This window comes from Vanrija albida (genome assembly GCF_041260175.1).
Source record: "Vanrija albida strain AlHP1 chromosome Unknown contig_3, whole genome shotgun sequence".
Lineage (NCBI taxonomy): Eukaryota > Fungi > Basidiomycota > Tremellomycetes > Trichosporonales > Trichosporonaceae > Vanrija > Vanrija albida.
Genome location: NW_027191422.1, coordinates 3,379,964 through 3,405,775, shown reverse-complemented (window position 1 = coordinate 3,405,775; position 25,812 = coordinate 3,379,964). Strand labels below are relative to the sequence as shown.

General features: G+C 64.1%; 8 protein-coding genes across 8 annotated transcripts; all 8 read right to left on the bottom strand.

Annotated features, from left to right (window-relative positions):
- Nucleotides 1–1,597: 1,597 nt before the first annotated feature.
- Nucleotides 1,598–4,848, bottom strand: Q8F55_004650 (uncharacterized protein; the record flags this gene model as incomplete). Its single annotated transcript, XM_069353159.1, has 3 exons — nucleotides 1,598–3,626; nucleotides 3,662–3,964; nucleotides 4,433–4,848. The coding sequence occupies 3 exons, from the start codon at nucleotides 4,846–4,848 to the stop codon at nucleotides 1,598–1,600; spliced, it is 2,748 nt and encodes a 915-aa protein (XP_069210577.1).
- Nucleotides 4,849–5,121: 273 nt separating this feature from the next.
- Nucleotides 5,122–7,013, bottom strand: aif1 (Apoptosis-inducing factor 1; the record flags this gene model as incomplete). Its single annotated transcript, XM_069353158.1, has 9 exons — nucleotides 5,122–5,145; nucleotides 5,184–5,318; nucleotides 5,355–5,849; nucleotides 5,883–6,392; nucleotides 6,426–6,667; nucleotides 6,700–6,747; nucleotides 6,782–6,800; nucleotides 6,835–6,861; nucleotides 6,897–7,013. 9 exons carry the CDS (start codon nucleotides 7,011–7,013, stop codon nucleotides 5,122–5,124), a joined length of 1,617 nt encoding a protein of 538 aa, XP_069210576.1.
- Nucleotides 7,014–7,760: 747 nt separating this feature from the next.
- Q8F55_004648 (uncharacterized protein) lies at nucleotides 7,761–9,642 on the bottom strand (the record flags this gene model as incomplete). Its single annotated transcript, XM_069353157.1, has 3 exons — nucleotides 7,761–8,086; nucleotides 8,122–9,535; nucleotides 9,598–9,642. The coding sequence occupies 3 exons, from the start codon at nucleotides 9,640–9,642 to the stop codon at nucleotides 7,761–7,763; spliced, it is 1,785 nt and encodes a 594-aa protein (XP_069210575.1).
- Nucleotides 9,643–10,624: 982 nt separating this feature from the next.
- On the bottom strand, nucleotides 10,625–13,399 carry Q8F55_004647 (uncharacterized protein; the record flags this gene model as incomplete). Its single annotated transcript, XM_069353156.1, has 2 exons — nucleotides 10,625–13,294; nucleotides 13,334–13,399. 2 exons carry the CDS (start codon nucleotides 13,397–13,399, stop codon nucleotides 10,625–10,627), a joined length of 2,736 nt encoding a protein of 911 aa, XP_069210574.1.
- Nucleotides 13,400–14,219: 820 nt separating this feature from the next.
- On the bottom strand, nucleotides 14,220–15,839 carry Q8F55_004646 (uncharacterized protein; the record flags this gene model as incomplete). The annotated part of the gene is made up of 3 exons (XM_069353155.1): nucleotides 14,220–15,398; nucleotides 15,445–15,729; nucleotides 15,768–15,839. 3 exons carry the CDS (start codon nucleotides 15,837–15,839, stop codon nucleotides 14,220–14,222), a joined length of 1,536 nt encoding a protein of 511 aa, XP_069210573.1.
- A 424-nt stretch (nucleotides 15,840–16,263) lies between these two features.
- Q8F55_004645 (uncharacterized protein) lies at nucleotides 16,264–18,182 on the bottom strand (the record flags this gene model as incomplete). The annotated part of the gene is made up of 5 exons (XM_069353154.1): nucleotides 16,264–16,439; nucleotides 16,522–17,458; nucleotides 17,501–17,584; nucleotides 17,620–18,006; nucleotides 18,039–18,182. The coding sequence occupies 5 exons, from the start codon at nucleotides 18,180–18,182 to the stop codon at nucleotides 16,264–16,266; spliced, it is 1,728 nt and encodes a 575-aa protein (XP_069210572.1).
- A 1,060-nt stretch (nucleotides 18,183–19,242) lies between these two features.
- Q8F55_004644 (uncharacterized protein) lies at nucleotides 19,243–21,227 on the bottom strand (the record flags this gene model as incomplete). The annotated part of the gene is made up of 4 exons (XM_069353153.1): nucleotides 19,243–19,403; nucleotides 19,438–19,646; nucleotides 19,701–20,031; nucleotides 20,066–21,227. The coding sequence occupies 4 exons, from the start codon at nucleotides 21,225–21,227 to the stop codon at nucleotides 19,243–19,245; spliced, it is 1,863 nt and encodes a 620-aa protein (XP_069210571.1).
- A 708-nt stretch (nucleotides 21,228–21,935) lies between these two features.
- Q8F55_004643 (uncharacterized protein) lies at nucleotides 21,936–24,120 on the bottom strand (the record flags this gene model as incomplete). The annotated part of the gene is made up of 4 exons (XM_069353152.1): nucleotides 21,936–22,012; nucleotides 22,048–23,803; nucleotides 23,843–23,983; nucleotides 24,019–24,120. The coding sequence occupies 4 exons, from the start codon at nucleotides 24,118–24,120 to the stop codon at nucleotides 21,936–21,938; spliced, it is 2,076 nt and encodes a 691-aa protein (XP_069210570.1).
- Nucleotides 24,121–25,812: the final 1,692 nt, after the last annotated feature.

The following is a 25,812-nucleotide window of genomic DNA, read 5'->3' as shown; positions in this document are numbered from 1 at the left end:
GACTATAGCATTGATTAGGCGTTGGGCATGTCCCTCTCGCTGCAGTCGCACAAGTTTCCCATGCAGCTCCCACCTTAATGCGTATTGGTATTGTTTGCGGCGCGGCGGCGCATAGGCGGCGCATAAGCGGCACTTGGCACTGGCTTGATCGGGACGGACGTACCTATGTACGTCGACGCCACGGCCCTTTGGCATGTGGGCGAGGTGAAGCGCCCACGCGCCCACATGCACGTCCGGCGGCGCCGGCGTGGGAGGTGGGGGCTGGGGGAGGGCGAGGGCGTCGTCGGCGTCGTCGGCGTCGGCCGCGTCGGCCCCAATGAGCACATTAGGCGTCAGGTCGGCCTGTAGTTTTTAATCAACTAAGAGCGCTCCTTAGATGGCGCCGCGAAGCGTCGAAACACGTCGCCTCTGACGTCCACACGAGGCGACAGGCTAAAACATGGCGCTCAGGAACCCATAGGTCGGCGCCACTGCCACCGCTACCCTCGACCCCGACCCCACGGAGACTTTGGCGCAGCGCAGCGCTGCAGGCGACAACTAACGGCCGGTGCGGCCGGGCGAGGGCGCTCCGCCGGATCTGCCACAGGCCCAACCAGGCCAGCCGGGCCGCAGCCGAAGAAATGCTCCGTCCCCTGTGTTCGGCGACGTCCTGTCCCCTGCGCACAAGCACGGTACCGCGCGTAACCTCGCCGTCGGAGGGCGGGCGCCGTGCGCAGTGCGGTGCTGGTGCGAGGGGGGGGGGGGGAGGGGGGCAGGCATGAGGCATGGGTGCGTCAGTAGTCATGGCGGCGCTGCCGGGGCCGCTGAACGACGACGCGGGCGGGCGTGCAGCCCGGAGCCAGTCGCCCGCGGGCGTGCACTGTGCTGCGCGCGCCGTGCGGACGCGGTGTGGTGCAGTGCACAGTGGCATGGCGCCGCGCACAGAGCAGGCAGGCCCCCGCGCCGGGTCGAGCGCGCCGGGCCTGGTCGAGCGCGCACTGCAGGCACACACACGGCACGGCGACGCACCGCTCGGGCAGGAACGCTCCGCCGAGGCCGGGTGCACGGGGCCGGCGCGGTGTGTGCGCGCGTCGCGTCGCGTCGAGTCGTTCGAGAGTGTTCCGTTCGGTGCAGGCTGCGCATGGGACGACGGCGCGGCGCGGGCGCGGGCGCGTTCGCTCGATACCCGGCCGTCTGCGCGCGCTCGATACCCAGACTTTCGACGCGACGCGACCCGGCCCACGCGCCGTCGCTACGGCAATGCCGGCGCCCGCCGCCGTGCCGTGCCGTATGGGTTGGGCCGCGCCGGAATGTAGCCTTCCGACGCCGGCACCCCGCTAGCTCGCCAGATCTCGGACTACGCTACGGCTCGGTGGTGAGGTCACATACCGCCACTACTCCGACCCCGGCTCCTCATGCTTGTTCGTGGCGCCGACAGCCGTGCGTTACGTTCTCTGCACACGGTGTGGCTGGGCCTATACCATGTGTAACGTGTGGCTGATCGACAATGCCGTGCCGCCAGTCGCCACGAATGAAATGTGCATGGTCATGGTACTGGTTGTGTTACAATGAGTGTGTGCGTGCGCCGTCCTACTTTCCGCTCCCCCTATCCCGCCCCCTACGCCCCCGCCGCCCGCTTCGCCCGCTCCCACTCCTCCTGCAGTGTGAAAATCTCCTTCTCGGTCCGCTGCACCTGCAGCTTCAGCGGGTTCGAGTTGCCGGGGAACGTGTCCAGCAGCTGGGTCCACCGCGTGATCGCGTCCATCTTGTCCTTCATGTCGTCCTCAATGGCCTTGAGCGAGCGAGTTGCAGGCGCTGCGGAAGCACCCGCCGCCGGCGTGCGAGTCGCGGGGCGGGAAGCAGCAGTGGACGAGGCGAGAGTGGGTCGCGCTGGCACTGATGCTGGCGCGGACGCCGGGCCAGCTTGAGTCGCTGCCACCGGCTGCACCACAGGCCGAGCGGACGGCTTGGAAAACGAACTCGACGAAGCCGCCGCACGGGATGTACCCCTGGCCAACGAGATGTTCTGGCGTGGTCGGACAGGCTCCGCAGGCGGTTCAGAAGCAGCTTCCCGCTTCACCGCCTTGGCCTGTGACATACCAGCCAAAGCCTCGGGCACCAACTTGGCGGGCTTGGCCTTCTTTGGCTCCTTGGCTGCTGCTCCTGGTGATCCGTCGGCACGGCTGCGCTTGGCTGTTCGCGACGCTGTGGCTGATGCCTCAGCCATGCGTGACGGCCCAGCTGTGCCGGCCGTCGCTGTCTTTGTAGCAACACCGTTGAGAACGGGGCCAGTGGCGCCTGAAGAAGGTCGACAGGGCCCGCTGTTCATGCTTCTGTTCATGAACATCATCTCCTCGTCGTCTTCCGCTGACGGATTCCTGGGCTTTGCAGCACCAGTCGATGACTTGGTCACTGAGCTCGACGCCGAGGACGTCACATGAGCTCTGGGTGCAGCAGTCGAAGACTTGGGCGCCGTGTTCGACGCTGCAGGAGCTTTGGCTGGACCAGGCGAAGCTTTGGCCACTGAGCTTGACGCTGAAGCCGCCGTAGGAGCTCTGGATGGGCCGGGCGACGGCTTGGCCGCTGAACTTGACGCCGAAGACGCTGTAGCGGCTGCCGAGCTTGACCCCGAAACGACCGCAGGAACGTTGGGGGCCCGCAGCTTTGACTTCTCCTCCACCGCGGTCACTCCACGTGGACGATAGATGTGAACGATTGTGTCGTCGACGTACGAGAACCTAAACTCGATCGGCTGACCGTCGTCTCCAATTGCCTGATACGGGGCGCACCGTTCCTGAAGCCAACGCGAGAAGTTTTGCGCCTCGCGGCCCTCCTCAGTTCGATACTTGGCTGGCAAGTGTAGCTTGACAAGGAAGATGTCGTCCAGCTCGGCGTTTGATTCCGTGGGCGCGACGAAGGGTTCAGGAGGGCCCCGGCGAACTGGTTGCGCAGGTGGCACTGGAGTCTCGTGTCGCCAGGCCGGCCGGGAAGCGGGAGGCTGAGTCGAGGGCCGAGCTGGCTGGGCTGCGACGGGAGCAGCATCGGGTTTTGGAGCAGGCGGCGGCGGAGTCGGTGCAATCTTGGCGGCTGGTGGTGCGGGCGACGGTGCTTTAGGCTGCGCTGTTGCTGGTGCCAAAGTCTCAGACACGGCTGGCGCCGGTCTATGGTTCTTTGGAGCAACCTTCAAGGCAGGCGGCGGAGAGGCATCGCGAGGTGGCTGATCCGACGACGAAGCCGCCGGCTGTACCGTATCGCTTGTGGCCCACCTTGGGGCCCGAGGAGCCGTGGGGGGAGCTGACGCCACGTCGACGACTTCGACGGGCGTTGCCGGTGGAGGAGCTGCGGGCGGGTCGATAAACTCAATGTCCGAGTCGGATGACGACCCTCCCCCATTCGGTGTGCTCGGGGCAGCTGGCGTCCGACTTGTCGAGGCCGATGGCGGCTCAATGATCTCAATGTCTGACGACAGCTGACCGGGCTCAATCCGCTTCCAGTCGACAGCGCAGCCGTCGTCTCGCCAGTGGATACCAACGTCGCGCTTGCCTTCCGATCGCAGCTGAGCCCTGAGCCGTGAGCGAAACGCATTGCGGTTCCTGCGCCGCGTCTCTACGTCCCCACCGTACACGTTTGCAGGAAGGTCAGAGCGCCTGTGGGTCAGCAGTGCCAACGGGCACCAACTCACTTGACGGCATGAACGCCTTCGAGCTGGAGCTTTGGCGGTTCAGGCGTGGGCTCGCGAAAGTCGTCCTTCTCGTCAATCAGCAGGTCCTCCTCGAGATCCAGAACGTCCGGCTTGACATCTGGTCCCTCTTCAAACAGCGGCTTGGCCTTCTTTGGCGACTTGGTGGCCTTCGGGGCTTTCGCCTTGCCCGTGGCCTTCTTGGCTTTGGGCTCGGCTTCAGCCTTTCTTGACAGCGACGCCTTGGGAGGCAAGTTGCCAGCCAAGATGCCATCGATCGGGTGCAGGGAGGGATGGGGAGGGGGTCTGGGAACCCTTCGTCTCAAGGGCTCCTCGTCAGACGATTCAATGTCCGACGAGGGCTCTCTCTGGAGGGCCCTTCGCGCCTCAGACTGCTGAGCCGCTTTTGCTTTCGACGCCCCAGCCGCGGCCGGCTTGGGCTCGTCTGGACGCCGGTTGTAGTTGTTCAACGTCAACTTTAACGGGTGTGTCGTCGGCGGAGGGGGTGGGAGTTGGGATAGTGGGGTAGGTGCAGGTGGTGCCTTAGGCGGAGCGCGGGCCGAGGACTCTGACGGACGCGGCGACGTCCCGCGGGGTCTTGACGGCCCCGCGGCCGACCCATTCGCCCCCGCGACTGGCGGGCGATTTCTTCTTGGAGGCGGACTCTGGTCGCGCGTCCGGCGTGTGTCCCGCGCAGACCAGTCGGCAACCGCGGGCGCCGAGGGCGAGTACTGTCGTCTCCTGACGTCAGGCGTGTCCTATCGGCAGACTCACCTGTCCGGGGACGGGCTACGCGATGCCCGGCCGCGATAGGTCCGTTCCTCGCGGTAGGCCCTCTCCTCGCGGCGGGGCGCCTCAACGGGGCGAGGGGGCAGCCCGCGCGCTGCCGCGCGCACATTGTTCACGGGTGCCGCGGCGCTGCGCGAGCTCTCGCCCCGGTTCTCGTAGTAGGCGTCCCGCTCAGCGTCGTCGGCGCGCGAGGGGCCGCCGCCGCGAGCCCCACTGCCGCGCCCACGCCCTCTGCGTGGAGGTGCAGCATCCCGGTTCTGAAACCTCAAAGGGACGCTCCGGACCGCCGGCGGCCCAATGTCGGCAGCGCGCCGGATGCGGCCGATCTGCGGGTCGTTCCAGCTGTCCTCGGGTGCGCGGGGTGCGCTCAGCGGCGCACTCCCTCGGCCCCGGTAGGACATGTCGGCTGGTGTGTGTCGAGAAAAGGGAGAGTAGTGAGGTGGGGTGTTGAAAAGGAAAGAGAGAAGGGCAAGATGGATGCTGCGACAGGCCCGAAGTTGAACTGGGATATTTCGACCTCCAGTTGACTGGGTGGGTCACGTGACTTGCCACCTGGATGGACTTGTTTACGCTGCTGCAAACGCGACTTTGTACATGCATACGGCTTCCACAATAGCTGCTTTTCATCATAAGCGTGAGGCGAGCTGCTCTTGGGCTGGCGGCTCTTCCGGGAGTCACGTCTGGATATCCAAAAGGGACTGGAGTGGGTCAGCAAATGGCCCAGAACTGCACCCACCTTGCCGTTGCGGATCTCGTCGAGCGTGGGGAGCTTGCCCTCAATGAACAGCTCGGAAGCCTTGGCCACGATGGGGTCGCGACCCATCGACGCGACCGTCGTGATCTTGCCATCCTTGGCCTGGTACAGCACGAACTGGGGTCAGCCGTGCCCGCACCCTCCGGTACCCACCTTGAGGTCCTCGGCGCTGCCGTCCAAGTACGTCTCGTCCGAGGGCGCGCCGGTGGACACGAAGCGCAGGCCCTTGCCGATCGACGACCAGAAGTGGGGGGCGCGGCGGTACGCTGCGGGCTCGGCCGGGTTGGCGATGGTGCGTCCGACCTCGCGGCCGTGGTTGCCGGCGACGTTCCAGTGCTCGACGCGGCGCGAGAAGCCGTCAGGGAACTGGGGGTAGTGGGCGATGTCGCCGATGGCATACACATTCTTGTGGCCGTTGACGCGGAGGTACTCGTTGACCGTGACGCCGCCGTCGCGCTCGAGCGGGATGCCCGACGACTTGAGGAAGTCGGTCGCGGGGCGCACGCCCGTGCCGACAATGACGACGGACGCGGGGAGCGTGCCGAGGTCCTTGATCTGGATGCCCGCGACCTTCTTGCCGTCAGGGGACGCGGTGAGCGCCTCGATGCTCGCGCCGCGGTGGAGCGTGATGCCCTGGCCCTCGAGGTTCTGCTGTCAGCCGCGCCCGGAAACACCACGCACCTTGACGAGCGAGAGGCCGACCTCGCGGCCGAGGATGTTCTCAAACGGCACCTCGTCGACGCCGACGACAATCAGGCTCTTGTGCTCCTTCTTCGCGAGCGCCTGCGCCGCCTCGATACCGATGAAGCTCGTGCCGATGATGACGACGTCGGCGTCGGGGCCGAGCGCGTCGTTGACCGCCTTGATGTCCGATGTGTGACGGATGGTCACCACGCCCTCGAGGTCGATGCCGGGGATGGGGATCTTCTTCGGGATCGAGCCAGGCGCGAGGATCAGGTGGTCGTACTTGACCGTCTCGCCCTTGTCCGTGGTCACCGTCTGCGCGGAAGTGTCGACGGCGGTCACCGACGTGCCGAGCTGGAGGGCGACGCCAAAGTCGTTGGTCAGCACCTCGGGCGTGCGCCACTCGATCTTGGCCGCGTCGTCGACGAGCCCCTTGGAGAGCTTGGTGCGGTCGATCGGCGCGTACGGCTCGGCCGAGATGACCGTGATGTCGCCGGCATAGTCGCGCTGGTGTGAGCTCGTCCCCGCGCAGCTACCCACCTCACGCAGGCTCTCGATGGCGTGGATCGCGCCCGCGCCGCCGCCGACAATGACGACCTTCTGCGCCTTGGTCGCGGCGATTGGCTTGCGCGCACGCGCAATCACGCGCCCGACCTTGGCCTTGACCTCCTTCTCGCTAGCGCTGACAAAGATCTTGCCGTCCTTGATCTCGACGGCGTACTTCCACAGCGAGTCGAGGCCGGGTGAGTCCTCAATGTCGCCGGTCTTCGTGTTGAAGCACGCTAGGGTGAGCGGCGCAACTCGGGCTGCTTACCATTGTGCCAGGGGCAGACGACGCGCCCGTTCGAGTCGAGGACGCCCTCTGGCGGTCAGCGGGGTAGCGGGACTCTGCTCACTCTCAAGCGGCGCGCCGTACTGATGTCAGCGCGCACAGACGGTGACAACTCACATGCGTGCAGTGGGCGGACGTAGCGTGCTGCTCATCAGTGCGCGCTGGCCCCGGCGACTCACCACCTCGCCCTTGACGCGCGAGAGGAGGACCTTAGAGCCGTCAAAGTCGACGGCCTTGAGCTGGCCCTCGGCCAGGTCCTTGTCGTCGAGGACCGGAAGCGTCTTGATGTCCGACATGGTAGAGTAGCGTAGGAGGGGGAGGGTCGGCGTGAGGATGGTGCGGCGGAGAAGAGGCAAGCGGCGAAGTCCTAGTATCATGAACCAGAATTCTCAGCGATGGAGAGTACCCGACTGATGCGAGCGGCTTGCTGCCTGTGTTAGCCCTGTCGTCCATGTCCTGCCTGCACCACCAGTGACATTCCCCAGCCGGACATCTGCGTCACTGTCGCAGTCATGACGTCTGTTGGCTCGTCCAATCACCGGCATTGCAATTGCACTCATTTGACATAGATATGACGACAGGTAGCAGCCTCGGCAGCCATTAATAATCCATCCGGGCTTCAATACCGTATGCATGCAGCTGGCATGCATCAGTAGGGTGCGGGTCAGACGTCGGCAGCCGCCGGGGTGCGTTGGGCAGCGTGCTTGGCCACGGAAACGGGCCGCTCGGCTGGTGCCGAGAAGCAATAATCTACACCCAATCCTGCGCTGTGAATTACCAAGTGGGGCGGGTCAGCTTCCGACCGAGCGTCATTGTCTTGGCTGGTTCAGCAACTTCAGCAACTCCCTTTCGTCAAGTCTCACTCCTCCTCAGTTACCATTGCTCTATCATGCGAGTCGTCAGTCGAAACGTGTCAGCAGCAACAAGAGCGTCAAGAGAGAACAGGCGAGTCAAGTCCAAGTCACATCGTCCAGCCAACATCAAATGGAGTGTTCCTGCGGTTGAGACGCCAAGCGGCGCTCGTCGTGAATGTCGATGGTCAGCTACTTGCCGGGCGCACCGCCCTTGCTGGCAATGCGCGCCTTCTTCTTCGCGCGGCGGATGCTGGGCCCCGCAAAGTCGTCGTCGCTGCTGCCTTCGTGGTCGCTGTCGCCTCGACCGCGGCGCCCGCCCTTGCGCTTGCCCAGCGTGGTCTGGGAGCGCGTCTTGCCACAGGCAGCGATATCGTCCGCCTGCTTCTGGTAGTACGCTTCGGCTCTCTTCTCCCTTCCCTCCTTCTGGAGGCGGGTCACAGCGGTAAACTTGGGGAGGCTGGGGCGGCCCGCACGACGACGGGGCTGGCTTTGGCCCGCGATGAGCTCGTCGAACTCTGCAAGGTCAGCAATCGCCAGCTCGAGGACCCACCATTTGCAGTGACATTGATGCCGGACGACTCGACAAGCCACTCGAAGAGGACCTCCGCCTGGGCACGGCGGCCGTCATCGTCCTCCTCGATGACCATGTGCCAGCGCAAGGCGGAGAGCAGGCGAATTGGCTCGGCATCCTGGTCGACTGGCACCGAAGTCTCAGGTGGGACGTCCGCAGGCGCGGCAGCCTTCGGCGCGGCAACCGCTGGCTTGGAAGCGGCCGTGACCTTTGGCGCAGTCTCCGGCACCTCGGCGACGGCCACCGTGTGCCCCGCCGCCGCCGGCGCGGACACGTCCTCGACTGTCTTCACCTTGGCTGCGGTCTGGGATCCCTTCTGGTGGTTGTCGCAAACCGACGCTCTGGAGCCGCCCTTCGTGCCACAGTGAAAGCACGACCCATTGCCATCGTTGATGCACGGGATATCGTGGCGCACGCACGTCGAGCAAGCCACCTTGTGGAGGGCGGGGGGCTTCTTGCCCAGCAGGGAGACGGAGCGCCGCAGCTGCTTTGCCAAGTCGACCCGATGCTCCTTCTTTGTGTCCTTGAGGAGCATTATCGCGACCTCGCGGATATGCGGGAGGTGTGGGCCCCATTCGTGGTGAATGCTTTGAGGTGGAAACACATCGTGGACGATACGACGGAGGTACGCGTGCGGGAAGAGGAGGGCGAAGGCCTTGTTGGCGTCGAAGCCATCGAGTCTGTTTTCCCCAGCCCACTTGTCCAACTCGCGGCGGCTGTCAGGCCGACAGAAGTTCTTGAAGTGCTGGACTGCGTTCTTAGGCCTGCCGACATCGATATTGTCGAGGTGGATCGAACCAGGAGAGGCCTTGCCCTTGACGACACGGCCGGTCTCGTCTTCCTTGCTCTCGTCGGCGTGCTGGGAAGGAAGATGGTGTGTGGGAGGAGCGACTGTGCGAGCCCGAGGGCCGGTGGACGCGCCGGCCTCGACATTGACTCCCAGCCCACCGGAAGAACTGCGAGCGAGGCTCTTGGAGGCGACAATCTTGACGAGGGTGCCGCTCGTGGTGGTGGCCTTGGCCAGAAACTTGGGCCTGACGTGACTGGTGGGCTTGGGTTGCGCGCCGCGGGGACTGGTGTTGTGTGTGCCCTTGCCCTTGGGGGACGGGGTGGGAGTTCGGGCCGTGTCGAGCAAGGGGAAGGAGGGAGTCTTGGGCCTGATGACACCGGTGAATGACGACGGCAGTTGAGTGAAGCTGGGGAGAGTGCCCATGTCGTCCATGCCCTCGTCCGTGGGCTCGCCGCTGAGATCGATGAGATCCTTGGGCCCAGTGGTCATGTTGTTGAGGATCGTGCGGCCCGTGTTGAGTGAAGAGGTGTCGGGCGTGGGGCTGTTGGGCACAGTGACGGCGACGGCGGCGACTGGCGGGGGCGTGTCGGGGCGGGCCTCTTTCTTGATCGGTCGCCAGTGGTCGTTCAAGATCTGCGTAAGCGGCGTAACGGGGCGCGACTTACTGGACCAGCAGTGTGGACCCAAGGTTTGTGCTTGTCAATGTTCATTTGTGACGGGTGGAAAGAAGACGAGACGAGGGGGGCGAGGGGAAAGAGGTGGACGGAGAGAAGGACGCGTCAACGCCGGCGCGAGTTGGATGATGCGAGTAGCTGGCGGCGCAAACACGCCCACACATTCGCAGTCCATGGCTCGTTCGTGCTCGCATCTCTACGCGAGATTGGACTCGTCCTTACGTCGCACACCCGTGGGATGCATGGCATGCTCCTGCGATAGACAAACACGCTGCGTTTCCGACTTCGTTCAGCGCCGTCGTCGTCAAGCACTCTGCTTCGCCTTTCACTCGCCGATGAATACGCCCCCAGCCCCACCTCACCGGGTTTCGCATCAAGCCCTCTTCTTCGTTACTAGTCTTATCGTCGTCGTCATGCGTGGCCGTGCAAGCCAAGCTGGCGAACCACGCCTTCCACCTACTCCCTCCTGCCATCGACGATGATCTCGCCCGTGCTTTCACCGACCAGCGTCCACCGCGCTTCGGCCTGGCGCTCGCCGTCGGGATCCTAGTGCGAGCCAGAGGCGGGGTCCGTTGGCCTCGTCGCCCCCGGGGCGAACCCACACACACACGCACACGCACACGCACACACGCACCGCTGAGTACATACACTCCACCGCTGAGCGCCACACTCATCGGCTCCATCCCCCTCGCGTGGCACAATGGAACCCACAACGCCTGTAAGGTCCACCTCGCTCAGTGATCGGAGAACAGGGTTCACATGGCCAGCAACCGGTAAGGTGTGGCGGTTTGTTTGTGGCGCCACGCAACATCACCAAGTGCTCCATCCGAAACAGCATTACGATACATGCACAGACGAAACCTATTCGTTTTCGAATGAAAGGGGCAGATAGAAACCTTCAAAATCACCATCTTCTTGTCGTGCAACGGATTCTCAGGCGGCGACGGCTCAGCGAGGCGCGCCTCACTCTCCAAGATATCGCTCCGGGCTCACCCGCGCGTCGTCCACCTGGCGACCCTTACTGGGTAGAAGCCAGGGCCATGCCCTCGAGCCGCTTGAGCAGAAACCCAGCACGCTCCTTGCGCTCCTCGTCGGGTTCGCGGTCGACCATGTGGCGACGGAGGTCGGAGAGGTCGGGGCCCGACCCGCCGAGAATGGTGCCGCCCGCCAGGTCGTCCTCAAGGGCGTTGAGAATGAACTCGCCGTGGCGCTTGCGACTGTCGTTTGGGTCCTCACTGAGGTGCTCCTTGAAGCCTTGAAGTAGCCGTTCCAGGTTGAGGATCTGGCGACGGGTTGGGGCAGGTGCGGGCAGAGGAGTGGGCCGTGCCGTGGCCTTCAGCCCAGTGTCGTCCTGGGTGGAGATGTTGTTGTGTGTCGACGACCTGGGCCCAGGGTTTTCGCGCACCCAGAAGTCTCCACGAACGGGAGTACCAGCACGCGACTGAAAGTCCTTGAGCACTTGAAGTTCGTTGGACTTGCCCTCGGGCACCCGAGGTTCGTTGGACAGGAGGAGCATATGCTTGTGAAGGTCACCACTGCCCGCGCCCACCGGCACAGCGCCCGCTTGCTGCTCGCCAGCGTCGAGTCGGAGATCATGGGGTGACAGGTCCTTCTGCACCGTGACTTTCTCCCCGCTTGAAACTTCCCGAGAGGTCGGATTTGATGTCTTCTTCGTAGGCCTACCCTCCATGCTCTGCTTCACCTTCGCGCAAGCCACCTTGCTCAGGACGGCCAAGCCGTCGCCACCCTCCTGTTGGCACCGGGGGTTCAGGTGCAAGATGCAATGCTGGCAGTCGCCATCGCCACCCTCAACGCAGAGCTCATGTTGGCGCCAGCACGGTTCACATGGTGGTGAGCGGACGACGCACGGCTCAGTGAGGAGTCGGAGACAACGGCGCAGCCTCCAGAAGTTCGTCTTCCTGGTGCTTTCCGAGACATCCTTGAACAGCGAGATAGCCTTCCTCCGGATCAGCCCCACCTGCCCGCGATAACCAGTCTCAATGAGAACCGTAGGCCACCAGGCACCCAGGGCCTTTCGGAGGAGCGGGTGTGGGAGCACGAGGTGGAGAATGGCGTGGGGGTCGAGATCGCCGAAATTGGCGGCGAGGTAGTCGTTCCAGGCGTTCTCGGCTTCGTGGCTCATGAGGCCTCGAAAGATGTCGTCACTCTCGCAACCCTTGGGCCAGGACTTGAACAGGTGGCAGATGACTGGCTTCTCGTCGCCAGGCAAGGGGGAGGGAGAGTGGGACACACGCTTGCGCTTAGGAGGTGGCACACGCTTGCGCTTAGGAGGTGGGGCGGTAGGCGAGGTGACAGGGCGGTGGTGGGTCACCGGGTGACGGCCGAAGCTGTATTCACGTACGTTTGACCTGGCCCGCCTCCAAGAGTCTAATCCGCGGTCCCTCTCCGAGTCTGAGTGGGATTCGTGGGTGTGGTTGGTATGATTAGAAGCGGGGCGGGTCGAGATGCCGGCCTCCGGCGCGGAACGAGGACCTGTCCAAATGCTGGGATCGGGGATGGAAATCGTCAATCCAACGCTCGGCTGGAGGTGCTGCACGGTTCCAAGGTCGATGAAGTCGACGGGTACGGGTTCGGTGGAGTCGATCGGCGCGGGGTGGCGGTGTTCAGCGGGCCCGTCGATGTCCATGGACAGGAGAACCACAGGCGCTTCCTTGACTTGCTTCTTCCCTGCCATGCTTGACCTGTTCTCCTTCCTCTCCGCCTGCAGCCCCCAATAGGCGCCCTCCTTGGTGCAGGGGCGTGGATCATGCAGGTTGCAAAATAGGCAGTTGCGGCCGGCACCTTGGACACAGGGAATGTCGCGTTTGGCACATGGGGGGCATCGTGAGCTGCGAACGACGCAGGACGTTTCGAGGAGACGTAAACAGCGTCGTAGCTTCGAAATCTTATTGCCCCAGGTCCTCAACTTGCAATCCTTGAACAGCGTGATGGCCATCTCGCGGATGCACTCCAACTGCTCGCGGTACCCTGTGTCGATGGGCCTCGTGGGCAAACAGTCCTGTGCAACCTTGATGAGGAGGGGGTGTGGGAGCACGAGGGGGATGAACTGGAGCGGGTCTAGGGCACTTGGATTGCTGGTGATGTAGTTTTGCCATTGGAGGCTGCCTTCCCCGCGCGTGAGGCTCTGCAAGATACCCTCACGCTCGGCATGCTTTGGCCATTTCGGGAACTCGGTTTCGAAGGACCAGCACTCGTCGGAGTCCGACTCTTCGTCACCGGAGGGAGTGGGCGTGGAGACGCGCTTAGGCTTGTGTGGCGGTGCGGTGGATGTGGTGGCCCCTTGCTGGAATGGAGTCAGCGGCGGAAGGTAGACGGAGGCACAGGGACTTGCCTTGGGGATGCTCAGGTGCATTGAGGATGACCCGCCACCGTCGATCTCCGATGCCAAGTCCGCCTTGTGGCCATGGGGCCCAGTCCCCAGCTCAATGCTGAGCTGGGTGAACGACGTGCTGAGCCAGGTATTGCTACGCTGGTGGACTATCTGGCCACTGCCGTTCTTCTTGGGGCTGCCATTGACCTCGTTCATCGGGACTTGCTGCGCGGGCTCGAACTCGATAGCAGGGGTGAGCTTGATGGCCGGCGGGAGGTTGGTGGCGGACGCAAGCTTGATAGGTGAGGCAAGGCCGCCCAGCTCCGGAGCCAGACGCCTGATGCCCACCTCGTCCAGCTGGAGCGTCAGCTGTATCGGTCCAGGAAGGGTACCCACCTCATCGGTCAAGTCGATGACACTCCTTGCACTGAGGCCGGGGTAGCGGCCAGAAGTGCCAGGCATGGCAGAGGTCAGGTGGTGGTGATTGTTGGTTGTGGTGATGGTGGAGTAGTGATGTGTGAAGAAACGAACGTCGAAATGCATCATGGGCAGTCTAATATACCCTGCTGATGGGAAACGAGAGGAGGGCTGTGGAGGTAAGCTGCTGATGGCAAAGTCGAGGCGGATGACGAGCTGCTGAAGGCAAACATCGGTGCGAATGATGGGAGGCGCAGCGAGCCAAACAATCGGCCACTTCATTGATGGTTCACCCGCTCGCCCCGGGCCATATGTGTACACGTGGCGGTGCTACTCGAGGTGTTCGTACATCTACTGTATTGTACGGCGCTCGCGGGCAACAGGCGACAAGGTGGTGAGGATGATGATCGAACAGCGACGCCCAGCTGCATGTGTATGTACCTGCAACTGCAGCGGTATTCAATGACTCCTGGTCTTGGGCTCTATGTCCCTGCATCAAGCATCCGCCGTTGAGTCACTGGTGATCCAAGGTATCAGGTATCCGACAACACCTACCATTTCTACCTCAGCCTGAGCGGAGTGATTTTTACAGAGAGGACAAAGGGCAGAATGTGGCGATTTTGTTTGGAGTTTTCGGCCGCGCCACGACATGGAGCATAGTGTAACAGTGCTCGATCTGAAAAAGGGTGTTCATTGACATGTACAATGGGCTCTTCACCACTTTATGAATGATGGGGGGGAAAACATCTCAGTCTTCTCTCTTATCACTGGCCGGCTCCTGACCGTGCGGCGACGACTCAGCCTGCTGCTTCTCCTGCTGGCTCATCGGTGTCGTGGGCGGTTGGCCCAGTCCGCATGGTCTAGTTTACACGGCGCCAGAGGACCTGGCCACTACCTCGAACCTCTTGATCAGAAAGGTGGCCCACTCCTTACGCTCCTCGGTCGGTTCACGATGAACCAGGTGGCGACGGAGGTCAGAGAGGGCGGGGTCATTCGCGGTCCCGAGAACCGTGCCGGTGGCCAGGTCGTCCTCCAGGGCATCGAGGACGAGGTCCCCCTGCTTCTTGCGCTGATCGTCGGGATCATTCTCCACATGCTCGCGCAAGTTGTCGAGCAGCCTGCCTAGGTTGAGGGAGGGACGACGCGTGGAAGGGTTGTTGTCCAAAGTCGGAGGCGGCGGAGGACTGGGGCGTGTCGAGATGCTGGGCGCAGGGGCGGGAGGCGCCAAACCAGCATCCGGCTCCAAGTGTTCCAGCATCCCAGGGTCGTTGGGCTCGAAGGGTGCGGGTTCACTGGCGACGCGTTGGCTACGACTGGAAGGGCGAGAAGTGCTGTGCCGCTGACTCAAGATCCCCGGGTCTTCCTTTGCTGTGGTCTTCTTCTCCCTCCCAGTGTTTGACTTCTTGGGACGCCCATTGTTGGCGCTCTGGGTTTTGCGTTTCGCCTCCCGCCAACGATGGCGCTCGCGTGCGGCGCTCTCCTCGTCGCAGCCGATGTTGTTGTGGAACATGGTACAGAACTGGCAACTTCGAGCTCCGCGGTTATCGACACAGGGCTGGTTGCGACGGACACATGGTGCACATGGTGGCGTGCGGAGGGCAAACGGCTCTGAGAGGAACCGGATGCTACGGCGCAGGTCCCCCACCTTCACGTTCCAGGTCTTGTGTTTGAGGTCTTTGAACAGAGATACAGCCAGCTTGCGGATCGCTCCCAGGTAATGGCGGTACCTTGCATCAATCGGTGTTGCGGGCCATTCATCGTCGATCACTTGGCGAATAAGGGGGTGAGGGAGGACGAGGTCGAGGAGGGGGAGGGGGTCTAGGTCCCCCGGTTTGTTGTTGGTGAGGAAGTCGGTCCACGCAGGCTCGAATTCCTGCCTCATGAGGTTTTGATGGATGTCCTTGCGCTCGGCGCCCTGGGGCCAACTCTCGAAATTGAGGCGGGGGCGGGCTTTCTCAGGGCCCGACTCATCATCGGAGGAGGGGGGAGAGTGGGAGACACGCTTGCGCTTTCGCTGTCCGGCGGTGGACCTGGTGGCTGGGCGCTGGGGCGTCAGAGTGCCAAGGGAGAAGGAAGGCGCAAGTGCTCACCTCGGGGGTGTTCTGACTCCATGAATCCGACTCGCTCTCCGAGTCCAACTTGGTGAGGTCGTCGTCGCTCCCTTCCTCCTTGTCGAGTTCGGCTTGGGAGGTGCTGGGCGGCGAATGCCCACTACGACGGGGGTTCTGGTGGCCGCGGCGGCGGCCGCTACCATTGGTCTCGGCGCTGCCGCCATCTCCCTCGTCAATTGGGGCTTGTTGATCAGGTTCGACCTTGATGCCGGGTGCTAGGCGGCCGTTGTGGTGCCCAACCTCAGTCTTGACAGGCTCTTCGGGCTGGGGCGTCAGTCGCGCCTCGCTCCCAAGACGCTCACATCATCGGTCAAGTCGATAGGACTGCTGGTATTGTTGCCGGTCCCAGTGTAGTGTGCCCGGTGAGCAGACATGTTGATGGGAATGTGCTGCTATTGTGGTGAGGTGAAGTGTGAAAGGTTGGGTGATACGAAGACAAGCAAACAGCGCACGCGTCACGCCACGCAATCAGTCAGTCTGTCTTCCTTTTCTGTCTTCCTTTTACCCCCGCGGGCGCCGACCAATCTTCCACCTGTGGGCCACCGAGCCTGCTTCTTTGTCAGAAGCCTGCTGTATTTCCTGGTGCGGCGCTGCATGGTGCGGCGCTGCCGGTGGGTAGCAGGTGTGACTCGGGCAGTTCGCCCAAAGCTTTGACAATAACTGGTACGACAGCGCCATCCACATTGTCTACACACTGTGCATGGCACGAGCAGCTTACAATCGACCAGCCGACACGGCGGTTTCTCTACTAATCTATTCACACGATGGAGGCACGTCTTGTCGGCAGCATTCAGCACATCACTCATCGTCGTTGTCGTTGTTGTTGTTGTCGTCGTCGTAATCTTCCTCCTCGTCGTCGTCCTCATCCTCCTCGTCGTCACCATCCTCCTCCTCCTCCTCGTCCTCATCATCGTCCTCATCGTCGTAACCACTGCCACTCCCCTCGTCCTCGTCCTCCTCATCACTTGTCTCGACTCGGCGCCTCTTAGCCCTCGCCCTGTGCCCGCGGCCATTGGACTTGACTGGTCATGAGCCACAGCCCCAACTACCACTCACCCTTCGGCTGCGCGCGCAGGTACTGGCGCACCCTGCCCACGAGGTCGCTGCCAACCATGCGCCGGTCCTGGTTGCGCTCTTGCACCAGAACATGGTTGTTGAGGCGCATAAGGACAGCGTGCTTCATGTTGGTGTCGTGCGGGTCGTCCAGCAGACGGCTGACGTCGTCCACAAGCCCGTACGCCGCGCGACGGCGCCTCCGGTCGGGTTCGTCGACCAGCATGTATTCGCGGAGGTCGGATTCAAGCTCCTCGGCTGCGTCCACGCGGCGCCGGTCGTGGCGATACGCGCGGATGTGGCTGCACGCCTTCTCGTGCTTTCCGTGCAGCTTGCAGTCCCAGCAGCGGGGCTCGCGGACATCGAGGCAAGGCAAGCCGGTCTGCTGGCAGCGCTCGCACGCCGGCTGGTGCAGTGGCAGGTCGTCGCCGAGGGCCCATAGGGCCGTGCGCAGTCGGCATGCCTTCGACATCCTGGTGGCGTGGCGGATCGGCCTGAAGAGGGACACTGCGAACGCGCGCAGGCGGCGCAGGAGGGGGCGGTAGGCGCCGCTGATGGTGCGGGGGAGGTGGTTGCGGACGAGCCAGCGGAGGTGGCGGTGGGGGAAGACGAGGTGTTGGACTTCGTGCATGTTAATGTCGCCGTGGCGGTTCTTGCGCAGCCACTTGTCGAGGCGCTTCGCGCTCGCAGGCCGCCTGAGGCGCGCGTGGATGAGGGCGAAGTGCGCGTGGTCGGGGCAGCTCCAGGGGAAGGTTTTGGGGAGGTCGTAGTGATCATTGTAGGCTGGGTGGTTGTGTTCCTCGTCTGAGTCCCCACCCTCCGACGAGTCGTCGCTCTCCGAGGTGCTCGACTCGGTGTCTGAGTCAGTGTCGGAACGGCGGCGCTTGCGAGACTGGGGGCGGGATTTCGGCGAGCCGGAGCGGGACCTAAGTGTGTCGTCCTGAGGCGTCAGAATTGGGCAGTCAAACCTCACACCACTCACACTGTCAGAGTCACTGCTGCTCGGGCTGCCGATTCCGCGGCGCTTGGGCTTGGGCTTGTGCTTCGGCGCAGGAGTGAAGGAGTACTAACAGTGTCAGCGCGCCCCACCTCGTGGCCTACGTCTTCCCCCGCGTAGAGGTTGTACACGCTCTCGGTGCCGTCGCCTTCCCCCTCGCTCTCGCTCTCGGAGGAGGACAGCCGGCTGTGCCGCTTCTTGCCCTTGATACCGCCGGCTCCGGCGGCCTTGCGCTTCTTGACCATCTCGGTGCCCTCGCTCTCGCCCTCGGAGGAAGACAGCCTGCTGCGCTGCTTCTTCTTAGCGCCTGCCGGCACCTTGCGCTTCTTGACGACCTCGGCGGGGCTGCTCTCGCGGTGGCGGGGTTTGACGACCTCGGCGGGGCTCGACTCGGGTCGGGGGCGGCGCTTGACCACCTCGGCGGGGCTTGACTGGCGGCGGACCACGCCCTGGCTTCCCCCGTCGCCCTCGTCGTCGGCGGTGGAGGCGTCCTGGCGTCAGCGGCGTCAGTGCGGCTGCGTACCTCGTCGTCGGCGGTGATGTCGATCGGCGTGCTAGGCGAGCGGCCGCGACCGGGGTGCTCGTCGCGCGTTGTTTCGTCGTCGTCCGCGGTGAAGTCGATGGGCGTGCTCGGCGATCGGCGGCGGGTGGGGTGCTTGTCGCGCATGTTGAGTGATGAGGAGGAGGGAAGGTGGTGGGGAAGGTGCCGGGAATTATTGGCCACAGTCGCCAGACGCGGCTCACGCGACGCGCCTTCCCCGCCTTCCCTCGCCTTCCCTCCTCCTCGGCCGCTCCGCTCCATGACCTGTCAGCTATAGAGTGCAAAGCGGATGTATGCAGCAGCTCGCTGCCTGCTGCAGCGCTAGTCCCCTTTGGATTCCGCCGACAAACACTGCGCTGCCTGCCGCCCTCCCACTTTCCCACCCCCGCTCTGCCGCCGCGCCTCGGCGACACCACGTTGGGGACGATGAGCGAAGAAGCTGCTGCATGAGACGCGAATAGAGTAACATGAAGATCAAGTTGTATACGACGCCGTCACCCTGTATGTATCTATGTTCGAGTTGCGGCTTGGCACCACATCCGCGACGGCGCGCCGTCCGCACCGTCGAGTGCCCTAGAGCAGCGCAACCCTTCCAACAGAAGCGCCTTCGTGATGCCAAAGAAAGGGAGGAACTTTCCTTCGTACCCCGGTGGCGTGAGGGGCGACATCATTGTCGGCGACCGAGGAGCACCTGCCGGCCTATGTCTGCTACGTATCCACAGTTTGAAATGGTTTCCTGCATCGTCCCTCTATGTATTCTGATGTCTAAGAGGAACTGGGATGTGAAGAGGGGAGCTCTAGTGGGTTGTAATGTGCGACACGGCTTCGGACGAGCAGTTGAAAGGGCGACTGTGGGAGATTGACACAGAGCTAGAGAAATGCTCAGACGGTACTTGTGGCGAGCTCCACGGCATTTTCGAGGCCCGAGAGGTGCGGAGCATTGGTCTTGAATCGCAGTAGAAGCTTCCTGAGGGCTTCGAGGTGCTAAAAGAGTACGTTAGCCCATTTTTATGTGGTTGAAGCCCTCACCATCTTGATGACCATGTACTTGTCCTTCTCCGACTGGCCTCACCGTCCTCCTCGCCATCCTCCGGGCCCCCAAACTCGCCCTCAGTGCTGAACCAACCGCCACTGCCACAACTGCATCGCACACCTTGTCTACGACCACGACGCCACCACCAACTCGCTACGCCGCGCCCCGCGCCTTGGCCTCCCGGTCCGTCTCCCACTCGAGCAGGGGCACGAGGTGCGCCGTACGGTCGAAGAGGACGTAGCGGCGGAACCACCAGGGCAGCCACTGCGTCGTCTCGTAGCGCACAAAGTGGCGGGTCGGGACGGAGAACACCTCTAGTCGTTAGCACCGCCCAAGCGCCACACGCACGGTCGATCTCCTCGAGCGTGAGGCCCTTGGTCTCGGGGACGAAGCACCACACCCAGCTGAGCGCGAGCGTGTTGAGCCCGGCGTAGAGGCAGAAGGCGCCGACCGGGGTCAGGCCGCGCAGGAGGGAGGGGAAGGTCAGGCCGAGGAGGGAGGCGAAGAAGTTGTTGGCCCAGACGCCCCAGGCCATGCCTTGCTCGCGGTGGACTGTGCTGTGGGGAGCGAGCGTCAGCGAGCGAGCGAGTAAGGTCGGTACAGCGGCTCACGGGAAGACCTCGGCCGGGTACAGAAACGCGATCGGGCCCTCGCCGACAGAGTAGAAGGCCGTGTAGATGTAGATGAAGGCCGCGACGAGCGACGTGCGCGTCTTGGCCTGCTCGTCGGGCACGAGGAAGGCCAGCCCGGTCAGCAAGAGAAACAGTGTCATGAACGGGAAGGTCGAAAGGAGCAGGCTGCGGCGGCCGAACGTGTCGACCAAGAAGAGGGCGGGGATGCAGAAGGCAAAGTTGAGCGCGCCGAAGCCGAGCGAGGCGTAGAGCGCCTGGTCGTCGGTGTACCCGCCCTCGCGGAACACGGTGGACGAGTAGAACGAAATCACTGCTATCAGCGCCCTCACCAGCCCCAGACCCACCATTGATGCCGCACAGCTGCTGCCCGATCATAGTCGTGAACGCGCCCAAGCTTGCGCGCCGGATCCGCGGAACCGTGAACAGGTCGGTCAGGCGGGACCAGTAGCTCGTGCCCCTGGCCAGCGCCACCTCCTCCTCGTACAGCACGTGGCTGTAGTACATGTCGCGCGCGGCGAGGAGGGGCGTGCGGCGGAGGCGGCAGAATGCGGCGAAGGCAGCGGGGTAACGGCCCTTCTTCATCAGCCAGCGTGGCGACTCGGGCGCGAGCCACACGAGGAAGATCAGCGGCACGCTCGGGATGAACGCGCTCCCGAGCTGCAGGCGCCAGGCGATGCGACCTGTATCCTTCACGATTACGTTGCTGGCCGTTCCAATGAAGATTCCAAACGTGACCCACAGCTGCCAGCCGATGGTGACGGCGCCGCGGATGGCCGTCGGCGCAATTTCCGCCGCGTACACGCTCACTGTGGCGGCTTTCGCGCCGTACGGAATCCCCATGAGCAGCCGCACGGCGAGCAGCTGCTCCCAGCGGCGCGTGAAGGCCATACCGATCGGCGTCGCGATCAGCCCGAGGCCCGTGACGAAGATGAGGCCGCGGCGCCCGAGCCAGTTGTTGAGGGGGTCCGAGATCCACACGCCGACCATCGCGGCCGCGAGGTACGGCGCGCTGTTGATCAGGCCTACGATCCACTCGTCCCTGCTCGCTCCCGGCTCCGGACGCTGGCGCGCGATGCCGAATTCGACCGGAAAAGAAAGGTTGGCGCCGTTGGACCCGACAATGTCCCAGCCCTCGGTGGCGGCGCCGAGCGCGCAGATGAGCGCGGCGAAGTATACCTGCGGCGTGCAGCGCCACTTGTGCTCCTTTTCAAAGGTCAGCGCGGCGCGGTCCTCGTCGGTGAGCTCGGAGATGGTGAGGTCGTCTGGCGTGCGCGCGACCAGCGCGCCCTTGGCGAAGGCGTCGGCGTGCTCCCCGAGCCCGTGGGACTCGGCGAAGGCCCGAGCGTCGGCTGCTACCTGCGCCGCGGGGAGCCGCTGCAGCGGGTTCTCGATGTCGATCACGTTGTTGGGCTGGGGCCGCACCTCGACGTGCTGCGCCGACGGCTTGAGGTCGGCGCCGTCGCCGGGGTACGCTTCTGCGTGGGGCGACTTCTCCGTGGCGGTCATGGTGTAGTGGAGGCGGGGCAGCGGGGCAGCGGGGCTCCTGCTCTGCGCGTTTTGTACTCGCCGCTGCGGACCGAGTCCAGTGGGACTGCGCCGCGTACCCCGTTCCGCTAGCACACCCGGCGCCGCTGCATCCCCCGCACGCCCTCGGCGCCGAGGCCCGTCGCCCTCGGCTTGCCTCGGCTACTGCGTGGCAGCACCCTTGCACGTAGCATATCCGATACCACGCTATCCGGTGTCTTGCTGAAACCTTCCGCATTGGCCAGGAACGGCCCGGTCGGCGTCTCGCCCTGCGCCACATGCACACCGGTCATCGGTCATTACTCACGGTCAGTACGCTATCAGTCAGCCGGTGGACACTCGAGCATGCGGCTCCCGGGTGTGCTGCTCCAGGCACTCGGGGTCCCGAGGCCCGGGGGACGCTCCTCCGAGCGAGCTTGGCGAGTGGATGCCTACAGGTCTACTCAGCTCGGTGGGGTCGCGATCGGTGGGGCCCGATAGCACCTCCGAGAGTGGCCCTCTTGTACTCACTCCCACGGGCATGGCGCTCCACATGCGTCGCGACGGGGCAGCGGGCCGCTGGCTACGGGCCGTCGGGCCTGCGGGCCATCGGTGCGACGGACCGCACGGTAGACGGACCGCGCGGCGGGCCGTAACGGCTTGCTTGACACTACTGCATGCTCCATAACCCCCCCCCCCCCCCTTCCCCCCCTACACCTTCTCCTGCTCCTTCTCCTCCACGTGGGCCCGCTTGCACGTGTGGTGCACATACCACCCGTCACTGTCCGCTGCAGAGTCAGCGCGGCCCCCACTCCCCACTCACCACGCCGCTTCTTCAGGTGGCACCCACCCGAGCCCGAGCCGCACGCCGCGTCCCAGTCGCCGTCGCGGTCCCAGGCGTACTGGCCGCGCCCACGGATGCGGTCCACGACGACCGGGCCGTTGTGGTTCGACACAAAGCGCAGGTACTTGCGCAGCTGCTCCAACACGCGCACGTCCATGTCGGGGTGGTTGCACTGGTCGAGGCAGAGCCACGTGATGGCCGCGACGGCGGGGCGCGTCTCGGTCTGCGACGAGTCTGAGGTCTGCGAGGGCTGTGACACCTGCGGCGTCGGCTTGGGGCGGGCCGGGGCGAATGCCGAGCGGACCAGCGCGAATGCTGAGCGCTTCGGCGTCGGGGCGACTGGCGGAAGAGCGGGGCGAGCAGCACCGATGTCAGGCCGGCGACTAAGCACCATGCGTCTCAGCGGGCCGGCCGACATCGTGTCGTGCCCTGCGATCGACAGAGCCGTGAGGCTCGGCAGCAGCGGCTTGCGCCCAGGCTCGACCACGAGCGCTTCCAAAAACCCATTGTCGAGCGCGCCGAACGACACGTTGAGGAACCTCAGCGAAACGAGATCGGGGAGGAGCTCCAAGAGCTGTTGCTGAGTGAACGCACATCGCCCGATGTCGAGGGACACGAGGATTGGCAGCGCGGGCGCCATACCCGGCCCGCGCAAGTTGTCAATGGTGCTGGCTTGGAATGGCATCCAGCCAAAGCAGCTGAACGAAGTGAGGTTCGGCGTGTAGAGGTGCTCCGAGGGGGTCGGCATGCCGGCCGTGTCACGCAGCTCCAGCCGGGTGAGCGCATGAAGCGTCGTCACCTCGCCACCTGTCGGCGTGTGCCGCTCATCCCACGTACACCCGAGCTCGACCTCGGTGATCTTGGGCGCGTGCTCGAGCAGGCTCGGCAGCCACATGCGCCCCTCGGCGACCTGGCCGTTGCCTATACGCAGCTTGCGCAGCGATTTGAGTTGCACGGCGGGGTTGGGAAGCCAGAGGTCCTCGCGGCCGAGGTAGCCGCGTTTCGTAGCCGAGGAGGAGCCGGACGGCGGGATGAGAACCGAGCCCCAGTCGACCGTGTGGAGCTCGCTCGCGTCGGGGTGGAGGATCTCGCAGAGGAAGGGCAGTAACATGTTCGTCGTGTTCTTAACCACGAGGGATTTGAGCCGCAGGCACCGTCCCTGCCACTTGACCACAAACTCGTCGATGTCGCCATGGAGCACGAGCTCCTCGACGCCGCTGAGAAGCGGTGCTAGGATGTCCGCCACTGCGCGGTGGTGCTCCCTGGGCATTCTGTTCGTGATCGTTACGCGCTTGATCCGCCCGTTGCTGCGCTCCTTCCACAGCACAAGCTTCGCTACGGGGCGGCGGCGGCCGAGCTTGATGTGGTTCCACAGCGGGCCGTGGGAGAGCATGACGCCGCGCCACTCGGCACACACGCCCGCCATGCGCAGCGGCATGGCCGCGTCGGTGTCTGCGCCCGCCTTGGCGATGAGTAGCAGGATGTCGGGCGGGAGGAGGTGCGTGAAGCACATGGCAGCCTTGGCGGCGGCGAGGCGCTCGGCTTCGGCCTCGGCGGCTGTCGTCGCTCTCGCAGCGGCTAGCTTGGCACGGGTGCGCTCGGCAGTCGCACGCAGCTCGATGAAGACCTTGCGTGAGGGTGCGTCGGTCGCCAGGCTCAGGCCCTTTGTGATATTGCGCTCCGCCGCGTCGAGCAGGTTCATGGACACGAGGATGGAGGCGGCTCGGAACCACGGCTGCAGGGTGAGCACTGTACTAGCACACACGCCACCCACCTTGTAGCTCTTGTCGCCATACTTCTTACACAACGTACTGGCGAGTTCGAAGGCGGATTGCTGCCAGGCCCCGCCCATGCGGTTCATGGTCGCCGCCTTTGCGTCCATGACCTTCCAGGTGCGGTCGCCGAGGGAGATTGCCTGGGTGTGAGCAGTGGTTTTACTGGGCTACTCACGCGGTCGAACGCGCTCATGGCCTCCTCATAGCGCTGCTTGCCGTACAGGTCCATGCCGGACTTGTACAGCGCCTGCGCCTGGGTGAGGTCGCCGCTGGGCATTGCTGGAGGTTGTGTGGACGAAATCAACAATGGCCGGTGGAGGTTCATGTAGGCGGGTTATGGCAGGCAGTTGACGCGCGACGCGTTTGCTTCCGCGGCGGTGGCAACGGCAGGCGGAGATTGGGCCAATGTCCATGGTCCCGATGTCGGATTGTCTCTTGACGGCACAAGGAATGCGGGGCGGCGAGAGAGTGGTTGCATCGACCTCGGCCGTCGCGTCGGCGTGTAGAGACACAACCTCGAGCACAGGTGGTGATCCAACAGCTCGCCGGAGCCCCATCCGTCCCGTGCCAGCGGGAGTCGTCCCCACGCGTCGCCACTGCGCGCGCTGACGGCATCCAACGCAAGCTCGAGCTCGAGCGCAAGCTCGAACCTCTGATCCTCGGCCGTTCTCTCGTGTTTCATTCGCCATATTCCGCACGCGGGTAGATCCTGGCCGTGGTCAGACCCTCATGTCGCTCGCATCACCACGCGGGCGCGCGCACGGCGACCGGATCTCTGGAATGGCGGCTAAGCTGGGGCAGAGGGCAGAGGGCAGAGGCCGGGCAAGAGGCTTGGTTGCTGCGCGTCGCCATGCTCGCTACATGAGCAACTGCGCAACTGCACGCGACGGCCGAGGTCAAACGAGGTCGACTAGCCTGACCCCTCGAGCATTGTCAGGCAAAGAAAGTTTTGGCTGCCGTCTCATGCTGCGTGCTTCATCGCTCGCGCCTGCCCTAGCGCCGTTTCAAGGCTCTGCCAAGCGTGGTCACCCACCGACCCCTGCAGTGCTCTGCGCCATGCCGGCGACTGTGGTGACCGTGGCGTTCGCGCCGAGTCACTGGCGGCGGCGGCAGCGGCGGCAGCAGCTTGTTACTGTGCACGCCTGTCCCCCCTTGCTGCTGCTGTTCCCCTTTCAGGCGGCGCCATCGCGTCATTCTCTCATGGTTGCGCAGCGGCATCGCCTCGGAATGGCTTGGTGGTCCCCGCTGCTTGCAGACTGCTGGCTTGGCTCGGACTTGGCCTAAACGCGTTTTGGGATTCGGGGCACCGACAAAGGCGAGTGCCCGCCCGCCCCTCGTTGTCGCCCTTGCCTTCCCCCTCGACGCCTCCAACTGTCCACCCCGAAAAGTGACAAGGTGTCTGCGATGTCGATGATGCTGGAGGCGTCTCTTCATGACGCCCGAGTTGTATCGAGCCACCCGCCCGCCTTTTGATGCGACCGACTGATGCTCGTCGCGCCCGTGCAGAGTTGTTGCAGGTCAGTGTTACCCGGGGTCCGTGTGACGAGAGAGACTCGGTGCGCCATGGCGCCCACGCCGCCCGCGCCGCCTGCGCCGCTGCGGCTGCCGCAATGCCGTTGTATAAGTGTACTAGTCTATCTCGAGCATGCATATGAGGAATCAGTGCAGCGCAAAGTCCCCCTCGACACTCTTCCCCCCTCTCCCTCTTGCCCCCCTCCCTCTGGCTGCGCAGTCGCCTCCCTCCATCGTCCCTTCTTCTTGCTCTTCTCGTCAAGACGACTTGCTCTCGTCGTCCCCCTCCTCACTCGCGCATCCCGTAAAAGTGCGCATTCAATTTGACCCCCCCTTCCCTTTTGCCTAGGGACCAAACAAATCTGACACAAGCAGTCGACTCCGCGCGTCGTCTGCCTAATAAATACCACGTGTCAGTCGTCACTTGACCGACTTTCGTCTCCGCCGCCGCCGCCGC